Raw genomic sequence first — 15,055 nt, 5'->3', positions numbered from 1 at the left:
TTAGATTAAGAGACATCTACAGACTTTTATGTTAGTTGAAATTTATAATCGAAACTAGCCTTTCAATGTTCCTAATATCTAAACCGAAGAACACTGGCGTTGCTAAATATACGAGTGAGGGTCAGTCAAGGTTCAACTTAGCATATTTTTAGCAGCACAGTTATCTCGAAGTTTATAATTGTTCATGCTTGAGTCGGCTCTGAAAATTGCTTTGATCGAAACATGATCAGTGTCAAAAATGTAAATGCTTGCTTGATCGTAGTGCCATCGTGAAAATAGTGAAACGTGAAAGAAAATGCAACAGTTTGAGGATAATGAAATAATGACGATAAGTCTGGCTTTGTATTGCTTTTAAAGACAAACTAGAATCTCAAATCTACACCGCAGAGTGAACTAAATGTTTTGCTTGCTTCCATGGTAGACAAAACCACTATGTACATGATGAAAACGATAGAGGGAGGTGTTTTACATGATTTGCAAGGTTAAACGTTGCCTCCCTTAAGGAAAATTATGCACCTTGTGACGCACACAATGGTCAGTGATTACTCCAGTTCTTTGGCGAAGTCTATATTGTCAACGAAGACCTGCAAAGAATCTCAATCAGAAAAAATAACAAAGTGGGTGGCAATTTATTAATCTAAAGAAGGAAGAAACAATAAGTTGAAACATTGTCTGTATGTTTCAATAGTGTTTGGGCTGTTGCTATTAATCATGATAGCAAAACCTCTCTTTCATCGAAAGATTGATTCTAAGTGAATGTAGCTACAGAAAAAGGAAACAGCTGAAGAAACAAACAAGTAACTCGTCAAATCAGTGAATATATGAACTTATGTACAAACTAGGACCTATAACATCATATTTGAGGGCCGCAAGATATTGAAATGAAATAAATCAAGATGGTGAGAGAGGTTCAACACAAATACATACACTTTTCCATCCATCTGGATCCAGACAGGCAGTAATCTTGGTATTGATACCGGGCAAAGGACCTGGCTCGCGGGTGATCCTTCCTCCTCCGTGTAGTTTTATAGCATCAGCTGTTTTATAGACATCATCTGTGCCAATTGCAATCTTTAAAATAAAAAAAAATAAAAAATCTCAGATCCATTGTAAAATATACAAAAGTAAAATTAAAGCAACATACATCACCAAAAAAAATACTGTTGCTAAGGTACCTGTGCATAGGCATTCCCTTGTTCATATTCCTTAACCCCATAATTGTAAGTTAGTTCCAGCACAGCATTCTTGTCTTCAGGGCCATATCCCATCATTGCTATGGTGTACTGAAAAAGAACTTGTAGATGGGTAACAATATGCCCAAGTTTGTAATCTTGTATTTGTTTTAAGGAAAATAACACAGACATAGTTACTAGAAGTGGTTAAGCTTTCTGCATAAAGCAATTTCAATAAAAAGTTGCAAGATATTATGCATGATCTCTAACAAGGCTGCTCTCAACACATGGATAGGTAAATTGCAGACAAGCCCATACAACATCATACTGCAGATTCAAAAAGGAAAGCTAATGGCCAAAGGTCACACTCACGATCCCATAAACATCAAATAAGAAAGGAACCAAACAGTTCTGAGGCCTTGGTTGGCATCCAATCTTAGAACAATGATATGCACAAGAAAAAATCTCAAGGAAATGCTCAAGGATAGACACATAAATTCATGCCCGCCATTTTACTTTTTGTGGGCCCCATCATTTTATGTGTCTATTATTGAGTATTTCCTTGAGATTCTTTCCTTGAGCATATCATTTTTCATCTTAATATGGACATTTACTTAAATTTGAACTAAACTAGAGAAATTAAAGAAAACACAAGAAAATACAACCAGGAGAATATTATCAGACAATTTTCAATAGATATATAGGGGTAATATGATTACTTTGTACTCAGGATTATCTCGTTTGCGGAGAAGCTCCATTCCAAATGCCTGAAGAAAACCAACAAATTAATGGACAAAGAAATGAATACACAACATCCACAAAGGAACACAAAAAGGTAAAATGATGTAGAAATGGCCTCAAAATTTAACAGAGAAAAAAAACCTTCTCATAGAACTCTATTGAACGTTCAAGATCTCCAACACGAAGCATTACTTGGCACAAGGGCTCAGGTGTTGGGCCCCTTTCAATTAGCTCAAATTTGTAACCGTCGGGATCTTCAATAAAGGCAATGACACTTTTTCCACCTTTTACAGGCCCAGGTTCCCTGGTGACTTTTCCTCCTTTGGCTTTTATAAGATCCACTGTCTTAGCTACCTATCACCAGAAGAGAAGTAATATTCCTTGAAGAAACATATCCGACAAGAAATGATAAAATTCAAAAAGAAAACAATGCATCCCGCCTAGATCACAGAACATTCAAAAATTAGAGAATTGAAAAGGCAACACACTGATTCAGAGAGGGGTCAGCACTATGTTGTCAAGTGTGCACTGCCTACAGCACTAGTGGTTCTCGAATAGAGTAAGACATCAAACATTTGAAATCTAAGTTAGTAAAGTCAGGCATCTTAAAGAAATGAATTCACCAAGAAAATGAATGGAAGAGAAAACTAAGCTACTTATTATGTCAAATTCAGGGTGATGTGGGAGTTATGCATGCTATCGAGCAAAACCGTAGTACCTAATGTGATGTGGGCTGTGAAATGATCTTAGGTAACTGTTCCAACAAATTAAACAGTTCGTCGGCAAAAAAACATCAAATCATGAGGTATGCATTCTGAGTTCTGAGGCAATAATTTCATCATCTACAGGAATGAAGAGGATGGCCAACTCTCAAAGCATTACTAAGAGGCCAAAAAGAGCGCTTAGAATTCAGATGCAAAAAACATTGTTATGGTTCTAGGAGCTTCATTATTTCTTCGGAAAAAAAAACTCAAAGCATGCCTGACCATATAGACAAACATACATGCAGTACGACCTCTCACTAAACAAAACAAGCATACACCAAACAAGTTGAGCCATCATACTTTATGATGTGAAAAACAAACTTACATCTTCAACAGCAATACCAAAGTGCCCAAAAGCAGTACCAATATCATACTTGTCGACTCCATAATCTGCAAAATTATGTTGAAGGAAATTAAGACTCAAATACTCAGATGGACATTTTGGCATATTATATAACAGGCAAAGGAAATGTTCAAAATTTCATTCAATGCTAGAGTTTTGATAGCAATGGTATAATTTTTTTACAGTACTGTACAGTCACGTGGCACACTTAGGCATGCATCAAAGTCTACGAGATGAATTCATATGACTTTTACTCCTTTAACCCCTTCCACTTAGATTATTTATTTGACTATACTAAAAGAAAATCAATTGAATAAAATTTTCATGGTACTATAGAATGCCAACACTCAACAGCTTTGACAATTAAATTGAGATTAACTTTATTCCTTTAACCCCCTTCCACTTAGCATTTTTTTTCTCTTTTAAAAGTAAGACTAACAATTCAAACAGTCAATTAAATTAAAATTTTCTTGTGGCATACCGCGTCAACACTAGGCACACTTACCACACATTGGAGTTTGATGACATGAACTCAAATGAGTTTTAATCTTTTAATCCCCTCAACTTAAACTTGTATACTTCTAAAAAAAAGACTATATCAATGAGATATTTAATTAAATTAAAATTTCAGAGAAACATGCTAGCACAATATAACAAACATCTCAATTAATCATAAGTCCAATTCGTTTGGATTTATCTTGACATGCTGACACATTGAGCATCAGCATGGTATAGTACTCCTCGGCATGGGGCGCCAGAAAGATTAGCAAAGCTGGCATTATAAAGTTTCAACAAGTTATTGGAAAAAGGTAAACTTCACATTTAAAACCATCGGAAAAGAGTATAAAAAATTAAAAATTAGTGGGTAAGCCCATGCCACAGTAATAGCAATTGTGCACAATCATTTAAATGAAGCTACTGATATAAAAAAGAAATAACCCCTGAAACTTACTATAAGTTAGCTCAACAACAAAGTGTGAGTCTTCAGGACCATATCCTAAAAATGCATTGGTATATTTTTCCTCAGGAATGTCACGCTTCCGCAGCAACTTCATTCCCAAGCATTCTGTGTAGAATCTGCATGAAATATGTCAATGACTCAAAACCAAAGAATAAATGTTAACATCTCTAAAACAGGACCTAAAAATATAGGTGAAACAACAAAAATTATAATTGTATAATACTTTATTGTCCTTTCCAAATCGCCAACACGGTAAACAACATGAAGCAATCTCCTGTTATCCTTTTTCACCCACTCTAAAGCCTCTTCTTTACCAATAGTGGTGATTGGTTGTGCCATGTTACCAGGAGAAGAGGCCTTTATACAAGTTCCTCTCTTTATCAATCTAGAAGTTCTGATTCCAGATAAACAATGCTGATGTATGGCTGAATGAAACAAAAATAAAAAAAAGATGAAAAGGAGACCAAGATTAGCAATGGGGGGCAAAATAATAAAAATAACACTATAGGGATAGACATGAGTAGCAAATAACACTATACACAACATTTAGAGATAATGTTTACTCTTTACACACATACACACTACAAACAGCGAAGGCTCAATTTTGACACAAAAATGAAGTAATTTACCAATAAATCACCGGCATACATCAACTACAATATTAAACAAATTCCAATAAACTACAAGATCAGTAACTTTGTAAAGATCATGATTATGGAGAAGAATTGGTCTTGGCAAGCAAACAAAGACCCAGCCACAAAGGAATCAATCTCAAAAATTATTAGGAGAAAGCAATAGAAGAACAAGTCAAAACTCATGACAATTGCGCAAGTGAATAGCTAGGACCAAGTTTGTAATTGAATAAATAAATATTCACGGCCAAGTATGCAATTACTCTATAAGAAAATAAGATGGAATTTGCACGAGGAATAATTTAAGTTATTTTCCCTCTCTTTTCTTCCTCAGTTCCTATCTCCCTCTTCTTTCTCTCTCTATCTATCCTTATATCTCTCTCTCCTATTCTTGTGCTGCTTGTGGTTCCGGTCCTGGGTTTGTAAGAATTTATCTGTGCCCGCCATGGGTGACAATTTTCAACAATACATGTTGGAGATTTTCTAAACAGTTGGTGGAAGGTCTTGCCAAACAAATGGATTGAATGTGCTCAAGCACAAGCGAAATGCAAAAAAAAAATTGTCTGCCCAGATTGCAGCAGTGACCAAAAAAGTGGAAATCATCCAAGCACAACAAGAAAAATGATATGTAGCAACATTTATTTTATGTAATTGTAGCATTTGTAGAATATTTTTCTTGTAGTGAAGGTGTCTTATGAGGAACGAACAAAAGTAATCAAATTTATGGAATTTCAAGTCAGGTACATGTACCTTCTGTTCTCTTCTTTCCCTTGTTAGAAGTACCTACCCTGTTAAAAACACCTTACTTATTCCTCGTTTTTCTATGCTTTCCCCTCTACTCAAAACCACCCACATTCTTTGCACCACACTTGTAATGTAAAAGAAACTTGGTCCTACCTCATCACATTCTTCTTTTTTTTTAAAAAATATATAATTATAATAATGTTGCTCTCTCTGCCAATCATTCTCCTTTTTGGAAAAAAAACACTGCTTCTGTCCCCCATCTTCATTATGTTCTTCCTGAATAAAACAGTGTTTCTCTATCCTTTCCTCCATTACTCTCTTTTGAAAAAAATGTTATTCTTATTTCTTCGTTTTTTTTAAGAAAAAAAAAGGCTTTGAATCTCTGCTTCCTTCAAAAATAAAAACACACACACTTCCTCCACTTCTTCAATCATCCAAAAAAATTCTCATCGCTCCATCTTATCAGAAAAAACATCACCGTCTACTTTGTCCAGACAAAGGAACTCATTCTACCACAATAAAAAAAAGTAAAACAACACATTTCAACCCATTCTTTACACCCTCTTTAAACAAAAATAGAAAAGCAATAGAAGACAAATACTTCATCCTTTCCCCTAAATCATTCTTCCTACTCTCATTTTTATAAAATGAAAAAAAAAAAATCCCTAAGCTAACCTCTTTACTTAAACTACTCTTAAGGGGAAAAAAAAGAAAAGGAAAAAACCATCGCCAAGAAATAACACTCCAACAGCAGGACTACAACCAAACAAAGGTTCATGAAAGACATAATCAGGGTGAGAAAAGTGGCCCAACAGTGTGCTTGAAGATAATCACAATTTTGGTGGGGTAGAAAAACATATGATGCAGGAGAAGAATTGGTCTCAAAAAAGCAAACAAAGATTTGGGCAGTAGGAAGAGCCTATCTCAAACAGATCTAGGAAAGACAATAGAAGAACATAGGACTAAGTTGTTAGTTGAAGAAGTAAAGTGTTCTGAGCTATTCTGTAATTGAATAAATATTTTGAACCAAATTTGTAACTACTATATAAGAAATACTAAATGCAATTTCCACTAATCATACAAGTAACTTCTTCTCTCTTTCCTTTATCTGCTCCTATCTCCACGTTGCCTCATCTCTCCATCTCTATCTACCCCTACTATTTACTTCATGTTCTAGATTTCTCTCTTTTTTTTCCCCTCCTCTGTTTTTCCTTTCCCTACCATCACCCATGGTGGTTCGCAGCAATCTTCACTTGGAATAATCTTTACCAATTAAAATAGTCCATTCACCATAAATAAAAGCCAATACCAGTCAAGTGGTCACTAACAAGCAATATTCATAGCAGCATACTTCACCAAAACGAAATTTTGAACCGAAGAGTGTGCTTGACTTAAAAAAAAACCTGAGCATAATTAAAATTGTTGAAACCTGAAAAAAAAAAACTGGATTCATTGTGGGAGCAGATCTTTCACCAAACAATCTAAAATAACAAAAAAGATCTTCTATTCCTATAAGAACAAAACCATCACGAATCCAGCGATAAGATATCGAAGAACGGTGACAACTAGGACATAGGGTTCCCATAAAACACAGATTGAAGAGCTCACCGAAGCCGAGGCCGAGTAAAGGAGAGGGTGGTCGAGGAGAGGCGGAGCAGAGACCCAGATGAAGGTTACGAGAAAAAGCAACTGAAGAGGACGAGGCGATCACGGGGACGATCCGCGCCATCGACCTTCGGAGCAAATCCTCTCGGAGGCTTCGCCTTCGCAATCGCGTTCCTCTCTAAGCTCGAATCGAATCCCCTTCGCACTCTCTCCTATCCTTGTTCTCCACCCTCGCGTGACCGCCTCGTGCCGAGAGCTCCCTCTTATCGCCGGCTTCTGTTAGCACATCGACCGTCCATCCTCCATCTCGTCACCGTCAATATTTTTTTCTTTGTTTTGCACCAAGTCATATAAAAGAAAACCTCAAATTAAAATTTTCTCTCATTTTAATATGAAAATTTTTCTCTCTTTTACATAAATGCACCAAGTGCAATAGTTAACCCTTTAATTAGAGCATCCTATTAATACTTCAACGTTAATATCTACATGAATATACTATAGATGTACTATAGTATTAACGTGTTTAATTTCTTGAACATGACTTATATATATATATAATAATATATTACCATTAATGCATCACGCGTTAATAATGTCATAGATACTTTTATAGGACATATCATATTTTTTGTGCCCTCGTGTCCTATTTATTATCAAACGGATAATGTTAGATCATGCATCCTTAATATCTAACATGATTTAAATCATCTGATGTGGTTCGCCCTATAATAAATGAAACATAGGGATATAGAAAAAGTGGAACAAATCTCATCTGTAAATATTAATTGAATTTTTTCTTCAACGGAGTAAAATGAAAAAACAAAAAAAACAAAAAGCTTTTTGTGCCTTTTGGACTCTTATGGTGTCTTTTGATAATTTCAAATCTTAGATGCACCTTTTGAAAAATTACCAAAAAGAAAATTATCATCTCAATTTTTTAATATATCTTCTCATTTAAATGCAACAGCAATTATTCTTGATTAATATTGTATGGTTATAAGTTATAACGATCTTATAATCGTACTTTCCACATTGATATCATTTTCTATTCACATAATATAATAAGTCTAACAAGCATTTTATTTTATGAGACAGAAAATTTTCTTAAAAATTTAAAAGTACCTTAAACAATCATAAGTTATTAACTTTAAAAATATGCTTTAATGTTATTAATCATGAATTTAAAATTATTAAATATAAATTAATACTTCATTTTTATGTGAATCCATTAATTTATTTTCTGATTCTAATCAGGAATTCAGGTACTTAAATCCCTTGGATAAAATTGACGAAGCGCATGTTCTCAATAGATGAACATTAAAATCAGCAGACAACTGAATATTCCTTGGCCCAGACAAACTTAACTGAGCATAGAGTTCGTCTAAGAAGTGAAGACAGATCCAACGTAACAGAACAATTTGTACAATAGCTATGGCCGCAAGTTTCAGGTTCAGAGATAGGGTGGTGTCGTCGACATTCCGGCACCACCGCCGGGGTTCTGCTGATCCTTCCATATGCGGCCGGTAACCCGGAGCTTCAACTCCTTCCGATCTCCCCCTGAGAAGAAAAGTGCCATGTTCCGCTGGATGATTAAACCATCGTGGCTATCGCGAACTTTTTGGTGGCTGTCGCGGATGCTACGAGGAATGCCTTCCCATATGAGCTTCCTGCCATTCGAACCAACCTCAAGGCTGTATCTGAATTGCTTCGCTTCGTGTTCATTGCCCATGAAGCGGACAAACGCCATGTAAACTGGAGCAACGCCGAGCTGAAATGCCTCAAAGTGCAGGCAGAAGTACTGACCGAAACAGTGGAACACCTGCAGGGGAAATATAAATTTTGGACCGACTCAACTCTACAAAATTCTTGGGATGATGAAGCGTTAGTCTTCGAAGAAGTTAGAGCAACAAAAATGATATAGAAACCTAAGTAAATTTCTATAGACAACAAAAGGAAAGAATCAAGTGATGTTGGGATCGAAGATACTTACAGTCAGCATCCAGGTAGCATTTTCAACCTCTCGAGCATTGGCCTTAACGTATCTATGGTTGAATGTGCAGCCGGTATGCATATCCACCTTGTGGTAATCCCTCAAGTGTGCAACCAGGAAAGGAATCTCCCCGACCACAGAACATTCAGAACCAGCATAAGGGCAGTTGTACGGTCTGAAGTTGCATACCGTTTCGTGTTTGAGTTTGCTGTAGTATCGGAAGACTTCTGGACATCCTGCAGAAAAGTACTTGCAAGGAAGCACAAGTGATTCAGCCACCTTCTCTAAAGCTAAACACCTTATGTCCCCAAGTTCTTGTCTGCAAGTGGGGCATCGGTTATGGACCCTCGTCTTGCAGGTTGAACAAATAGTGTGTCCATTTTGACACTGCAAAGTCTCTAACGAGTTAAGAAGTACTATAGTGATAAGTAATGCGGCAACTTTTGTAGGTGAAAATAACATTTGAAGTTTAGAAATTCTGTTTCACAAAAATTTAAAAAGACAGAACATGAACCGACAAGCCATAAAGTGCAACAAATATGATCACATCTTATGTTGCATTATTCATAGGCATTAGCAAAGTATGTACAACAGGCTAACTCAGTTTGACTTGCTATTTCATTCACCTTACAATAATTTCATAAATTGTTTCAAATTAAACAACGCTTAATAATGATGAGAAACAATCTATAGTTGGTGCATACCTATGATATATATTAAAAACAATGTCCATTAGTTGTCCATAAAATTCAGTGGAACTATGCATTTTCATTCATTGTGAATAACCAACAAGATATTGCCATAGATTCTTGAATGCTATGTCATGTCCCATGTGTGCCGAACAGAAAAGTATATATACCAGTAAAAGTTAATCAATACAGAGAGATGACAGCTATGAGTCATCTGAGTGTCAATTTTCGATTAGTTAAACTTTTCTGTTAATTCAATCTTCACTCTGACCCTCTAACTTTACTATGTGCTGCAAATTACTAGGGCAAAGTATTCTTATCCTCTCTCTATCATATTATTTCTCCTCAGTTTTCTTCTCACTAAAGTCTATGTTAATTTCATCCACATATTGCTTCCCTCTATGTCACAATACCTGCTTTCATATTTGATAACTTCCTTCCTGTTATTTAATATTCTATGTTTCTATCATTATTAGTGTCGCATTGAGGGAATAATGCACTCAAGAACTAGATTACTGAAAAGGGCTTTTTAAAAGAAAGATCAATATAATTGCAGAGATTTTTAAAAATTTAAATCATCACTTTATAATGATCTCATCTTCATATTAATTTTTACTATTTTGCAGATTGATATGTGTTTTATTTACTTTTTAATATGAACTTATAAACCTGAGTGATAGACAATGAAGAAGGATATCTTTGTAAAAAACATGGTCTCGATATTTTTAAAGTAGCTTTTCCCTTGAATTACAAGTTATCAGCAATCGCTCCTTGTTTAGAGTTAGAGCAGACGATCACTTCAACATTCAAGCTCAAGTAAGATCAAAAAGTACAAAACATCAAAATCCTTTTAGCACCAAAAGATTTTATTTTATGTACATAGAAAGAATGGCCATGAGAATAAACAGATATTTTCTGATCACTGTGATATACTAGCAAACCAAATTTAAGAAGCATGAATATGCACCTTTGAATTTCATTAGTTCACACCTTTTATTTATTGACTAATTAGGCTGCAAAGGTAGGCAATGGTGAATTATAATGGCATAAAATTCACTTTTACTTATGATAACTGTTTTTAGCTCCCACCCACATTCTCTAGATATGTATCCTCTTCATCATGGACCACATACCAACTTAAATGTATTTTTCCTAGCAAAAATTTCTTCATATAGAAATTGTTGAGAGAAAATTTAGGTTCCTCATCTTCATCATTGACCATATACCAACTTAAATATTGTCTTCCTAGCAAAAAAATTTTCATATAAAAATTGTTAGGCAGCACTTTCTAGGTTTGTATATTATTGATGAATAAAAGGTATTACAAATAGCCCCAAACTTTACAAAGTTAGAGATAATTCCCAATAACCCCCCCTTAAGGTGGTTCAAATACTATAGAAAGCAACTTGTTACAATTTTATTTAATTTGATATGTTTGTGGAATAACACATCTAGCGAGAGGTTGCATCCAGGTTGAGATGTCTGTAACATGATGTACTTGGAGAGAGGACTAATCCAGATTGAGGCTCGCAAAATGACACAGAGAAGGAGACTAATCCAACTTGAGGTCCAAGAATGACACATGGTGAGACAATTAATCGGGCTTGATGTCTTTATGAAGTGATGCTTGCGAGGATACAAGGGCATCCTATGCGAACTTGAGATCCACTAAGTGACACACATGGAGGGGGAAGGGTACACCAAACTGAGATTCATGGAACAATGCTTGCCTAGAGAGAAGAGTACGCTTGATTATGCCTGCTTAAGTTCCATCTGATGGTGGTGCATATTGAGTGAGAAGAGAATGCTAACTTGAAATCTGTAAAATGATGCAAGCAGAGGAAGAAGTGCATGCCAACTTGAAATCCTCAAACTGATACACACAGAGGGAGGTCACATGGAAGGGACTCCGTGGAGGAAAAGCACTCCCACAAAGAACTCACACATAGGAAACTATTGGCTGAAGAGTTGTTGGATCTATTTGGTGAGGCTTGAGATGGAAGAGAGGCCTAACGAATGGGTAGATAAAAAAAGGTAGGCAGGTCAACCTGAGAAGAAAGAAACTAGAGTTGGCGATGCAATAATTCAAAAATGGAGGCAGAGACAGTCAGAGATTACAACCAAGGGCACAGAAGGAGTCTTGTTGACATGGCAATGGAAGAAATGACATTGGCGCAGAGCTAGAAGCAACTCAAAGCAATGGAGTGACACAGTTGAGAATGAAGTCATGGGCATACAAGAGGATAGGCGCTGTTGAATATGAAGTTGTGACACATAGTTGAGATTGAAGTCAAGGTTGCAATGGTGAGGATCACAATTGGAGTGTTCTATGAGACAAGAAATGTTTGGCATGAAAATAGTAAGGACCGACAGCATCTAAAAACCGTAAGGAGAATCTCAAGTGAAGAGAACATACAAGAAATTAACGTGGATGAGGCTCACATGCATGTGCAAATGATCAGAGCGAAGATAGGTTATGTGAGGGGAAAAAAAAGGCAATTATAATCAAGTGTGAGCAAATTTTGATTTCCTCCTTAGGAACCCTAGGTAATTCTTTCTATGTTTATGTATTATTGATAAATAGGAGTATTATAAATAACCAATTACCCCTTACATATTTGGATATAACTCCCTAACAGAAACTATGGCATTACTAACAACATCGCTTGTCACGTGTAGCTGATTGAACATATCCAAACCACTTTTCTTGAAATTCCCTTTAGCCATGTGTGCTGCCCAAATTCAATATATAAAATTTTTCCAAGAATTTTTCCCCAGAAAAGATAAACCCAACATCCTTTATAAATCATGTTAACATTCCAAAGGAGCATAATACATGATTGTAATTATTTGACGTGCAATTACTGTAAAACAGTAAAACCTTTTATTTGTTTCATTATTGGAAGCAGTTAAAGATCTGATCTTAATTGCAAGCTAATAAATAACTAAGAGTCACCTACCATCCACCTCAATTCTTACTGCCTACACTGATGGCTACCACCTCTACCACTGCTTCCAAACTTTAGAACACTAGTATCCTTCATCCTAATTCCTAACTACTAGTGTCTCACCCATGAAGTGGCGGGTGGATCTGATGGTTCCTAGCCAAACAAAATTGCAGTCACGAAACAGGTAGAAAAAGTAGTTGTACCCCACCGATTTTCCAATTCAAATATGCTTCCAATGCAAGCAGAAGAACTAATTGCAAAGGAACAAAATGATGACAATAGATACACCCAAAACAAAGAATATAGATCTTTACTGAGTCCTAGACAAAGATAATAGGTTTAAAAGAAACTAGAGAAATGAAGCATGGGATTTCCAAACTACATGATCTACATGCTCTACAGAATATTGTGACTCGATAACCATCATATGATTAGTAACTCTTGACCTTGAAACCTGTCACTATTGCTCAGCAGTTTACATGACATAAATAATACAAAATGAAAATAAAGAATAAACAAAGTATGTCAACTACGAGATGCGTTTGAGCTCAAGATAATCATGGAACAGGAGAAGTCCACGAAAGCAAGTAGATTATTTCCCATTTGATGAAAATGATTCCAAAGAGAGGGAACTGTGTATCATGCATGTTCTTATTTACAATTAGGGAAGGCCTTATCCGGCATGTATCCATATGTGAGTCAGCCATTCAAAATAACGGAAAGAAGAGAACATGGTCAACATGTTTTCAATCTCTTTCCAGGCGTCATCTTTACATGCAGCCATAATGTTGCATGTTTCTGCTTTCTTAACTACTTCTCGTCTAACATATCATATCAAACCGCAATTTGTTCAACGAAATAAGCTACTGCATTTGAAACCTACATGTCGTGATTCAAGTAAATCTCAATGGTTTGAAGTGGAGAACACAGGTTATCCTCATCATAGATCATATCGACAACTAGAGAACATATGAAGACATAAAAAGGAAAATTCACATTTGCATCAAGTATGTCTCTCTCCAGATGTATAACTAGCCATGTATACTCGAATACCAAATTCAAACGCAAGGGCACGAAAAAGCATAAGGGAGAAATCTGATGATGGCAAAGAAAACTAATTGGTATCACACAGGCTGGGTCGTAGAAAAAAAACATGAATCGGAAGTTCTGTTACATATTTCTTACAAAGAAAGTGCATTTTCATCCAGGTGAAGAATAGTTTTAGAAGCGACCAAAAATTCCTTACTTTTGGCTTCTAAAAATCGGAAATACAATGTAAACATTTCATCTTTAGCTCATCAAAACTTGCAATTCGAATGAAACTCTAATAGCATTAATTTGAGAAAGCAAGGAAAGTAAAGACCAGACGTTTCGAGCATCAGAAATCTAAGTCCTAAAAATCCAGAAAGGCGACGAAGAAGGAAAGAACCAACCTGATGGATCGGAGGGTACATCGAGTTGGTGCAGACGGGGCACTCGAGCAACTCGTGCACGCTGCTCGCCGGACTCATCGTCGTCGCCGGAACGACTCCGCCGCCGTCAACAGTCCCGATCCTGCCGCCTTGCGGCTTCGACAAGGGGACGGTGACCTCGTCGTCCACCGCCGTCCCATCCGACAGCGAGATGCACGCGATGCTGTCGGCTTCCATGTCCTGGAGGGATCTAACGAGACGCCTTTCCCCTGCCTCGGCCGCCGAAACCGCCGGGAGCGCGTTTCCCCTCTTGCCCTTCTCCGGTTCCTTTTAGGCGGCGGCGTGCGATTTGGGCCGTCGAATTTGGAGCAGAGCGTTGGATGCCGTTGATATGGAAGGAAAGGAAAGGCACCAAAAGGAGAGGGAGAAGCGACAACCATTTTTATCAAATACTGGGTCTACATTTGCAAGGGAAAAAGTCAATTGACGTCAATCATGCAACTGCACGGCGCGTTCTTAATTTTTTCAGTCTCAGTTTCATCAATTGTTTTAATACACAGTTAACCTAAAAAATATTGGAATAATCATGTCATTATAAAATCTTGAATTCGAATTTTAATAAAATTAAAATAAATATTTTTTTTATGTGTTAATCATTATTCTAAATTAATAATATGAAAAATTAAAATGTTCATATTGTAATAATTATATAATTGTTATATCACAGTAGTATTAGTATTGATAAGAATTAAAATATTATTTTAAATAAATATAAATTATTCATATGGTAATAACTTTGCGCTTTAGTGCTAAAATATAATATTATTAGTATGGATGAGAATTGAAACGTCTCACCTTGACTAACAACTTTAGTTTGGTTTTCCCTCGAGGCGTTAACTAATTCAATTGGCTCACCAAGCTTGTTCGAACCAGCCAACCTATTCAACCAAATCAGACCAACCCATCAACTCAACAAGCTCACTAATAGAATTAAGTACAATCGCTTAAATCCACCCGAATGATCCAAGCCTATTCTCATTCGATACACTAGGTT

At 36.2% G+C, this 15,055-nt stretch overlaps 2 protein-coding genes across 2 annotated transcripts; both read right to left on the bottom strand.

Annotated features, from left to right (window-relative positions):
• Nucleotides 1–312: 312 nt before the first annotated feature.
• Nucleotides 313–7,232, bottom strand: LOC122009493 (probable lactoylglutathione lyase, chloroplastic). The gene is made up of 9 exons (XM_042565674.1): nucleotides 6,966–7,232; nucleotides 4,205–4,406; nucleotides 3,973–4,097; nucleotides 3,003–3,067; nucleotides 2,055–2,267; nucleotides 1,892–1,939; nucleotides 1,176–1,283; nucleotides 928–1,071; nucleotides 313–584 (listed from the first exon to the last, which is right to left on the bottom strand). The coding sequence occupies exons 1-9, from the start codon at nucleotides 7,084–7,086 to the stop codon at nucleotides 543–545; spliced, it is 1,068 nt and encodes a 355-aa protein (XP_042421608.1). The 5' UTR covers nucleotides 7,087–7,232; the 3' UTR covers nucleotides 313–542.
• A 1,015-nt stretch (nucleotides 7,233–8,247) lies between these two features.
• Nucleotides 8,248–14,397, bottom strand: LOC122009492 (E3 ubiquitin-protein ligase SINAT5-like). The gene is made up of 3 exons (XM_042565673.1): nucleotides 14,023–14,397; nucleotides 8,953–9,339; nucleotides 8,248–8,781 (listed from the first exon to the last, which is right to left on the bottom strand). Exons 1-3 carry the CDS (start codon nucleotides 14,236–14,238, stop codon nucleotides 8,413–8,415), a joined length of 972 nt encoding a protein of 323 aa, XP_042421607.1. The 5' UTR covers nucleotides 14,239–14,397; the 3' UTR covers nucleotides 8,248–8,412.
• Nucleotides 14,398–15,055: the final 658 nt, after the last annotated feature.

This window comes from Zingiber officinale, chromosome 8A (genome assembly GCF_018446385.1).
Source record: "Zingiber officinale cultivar Zhangliang chromosome 8A, Zo_v1.1, whole genome shotgun sequence".
NCBI lineage: Eukaryota > Viridiplantae > Streptophyta > Magnoliopsida > Zingiberales > Zingiberaceae > Zingiber > Zingiber officinale.
This window is presented reverse-complemented; position numbering and strand designations above follow the sequence as displayed.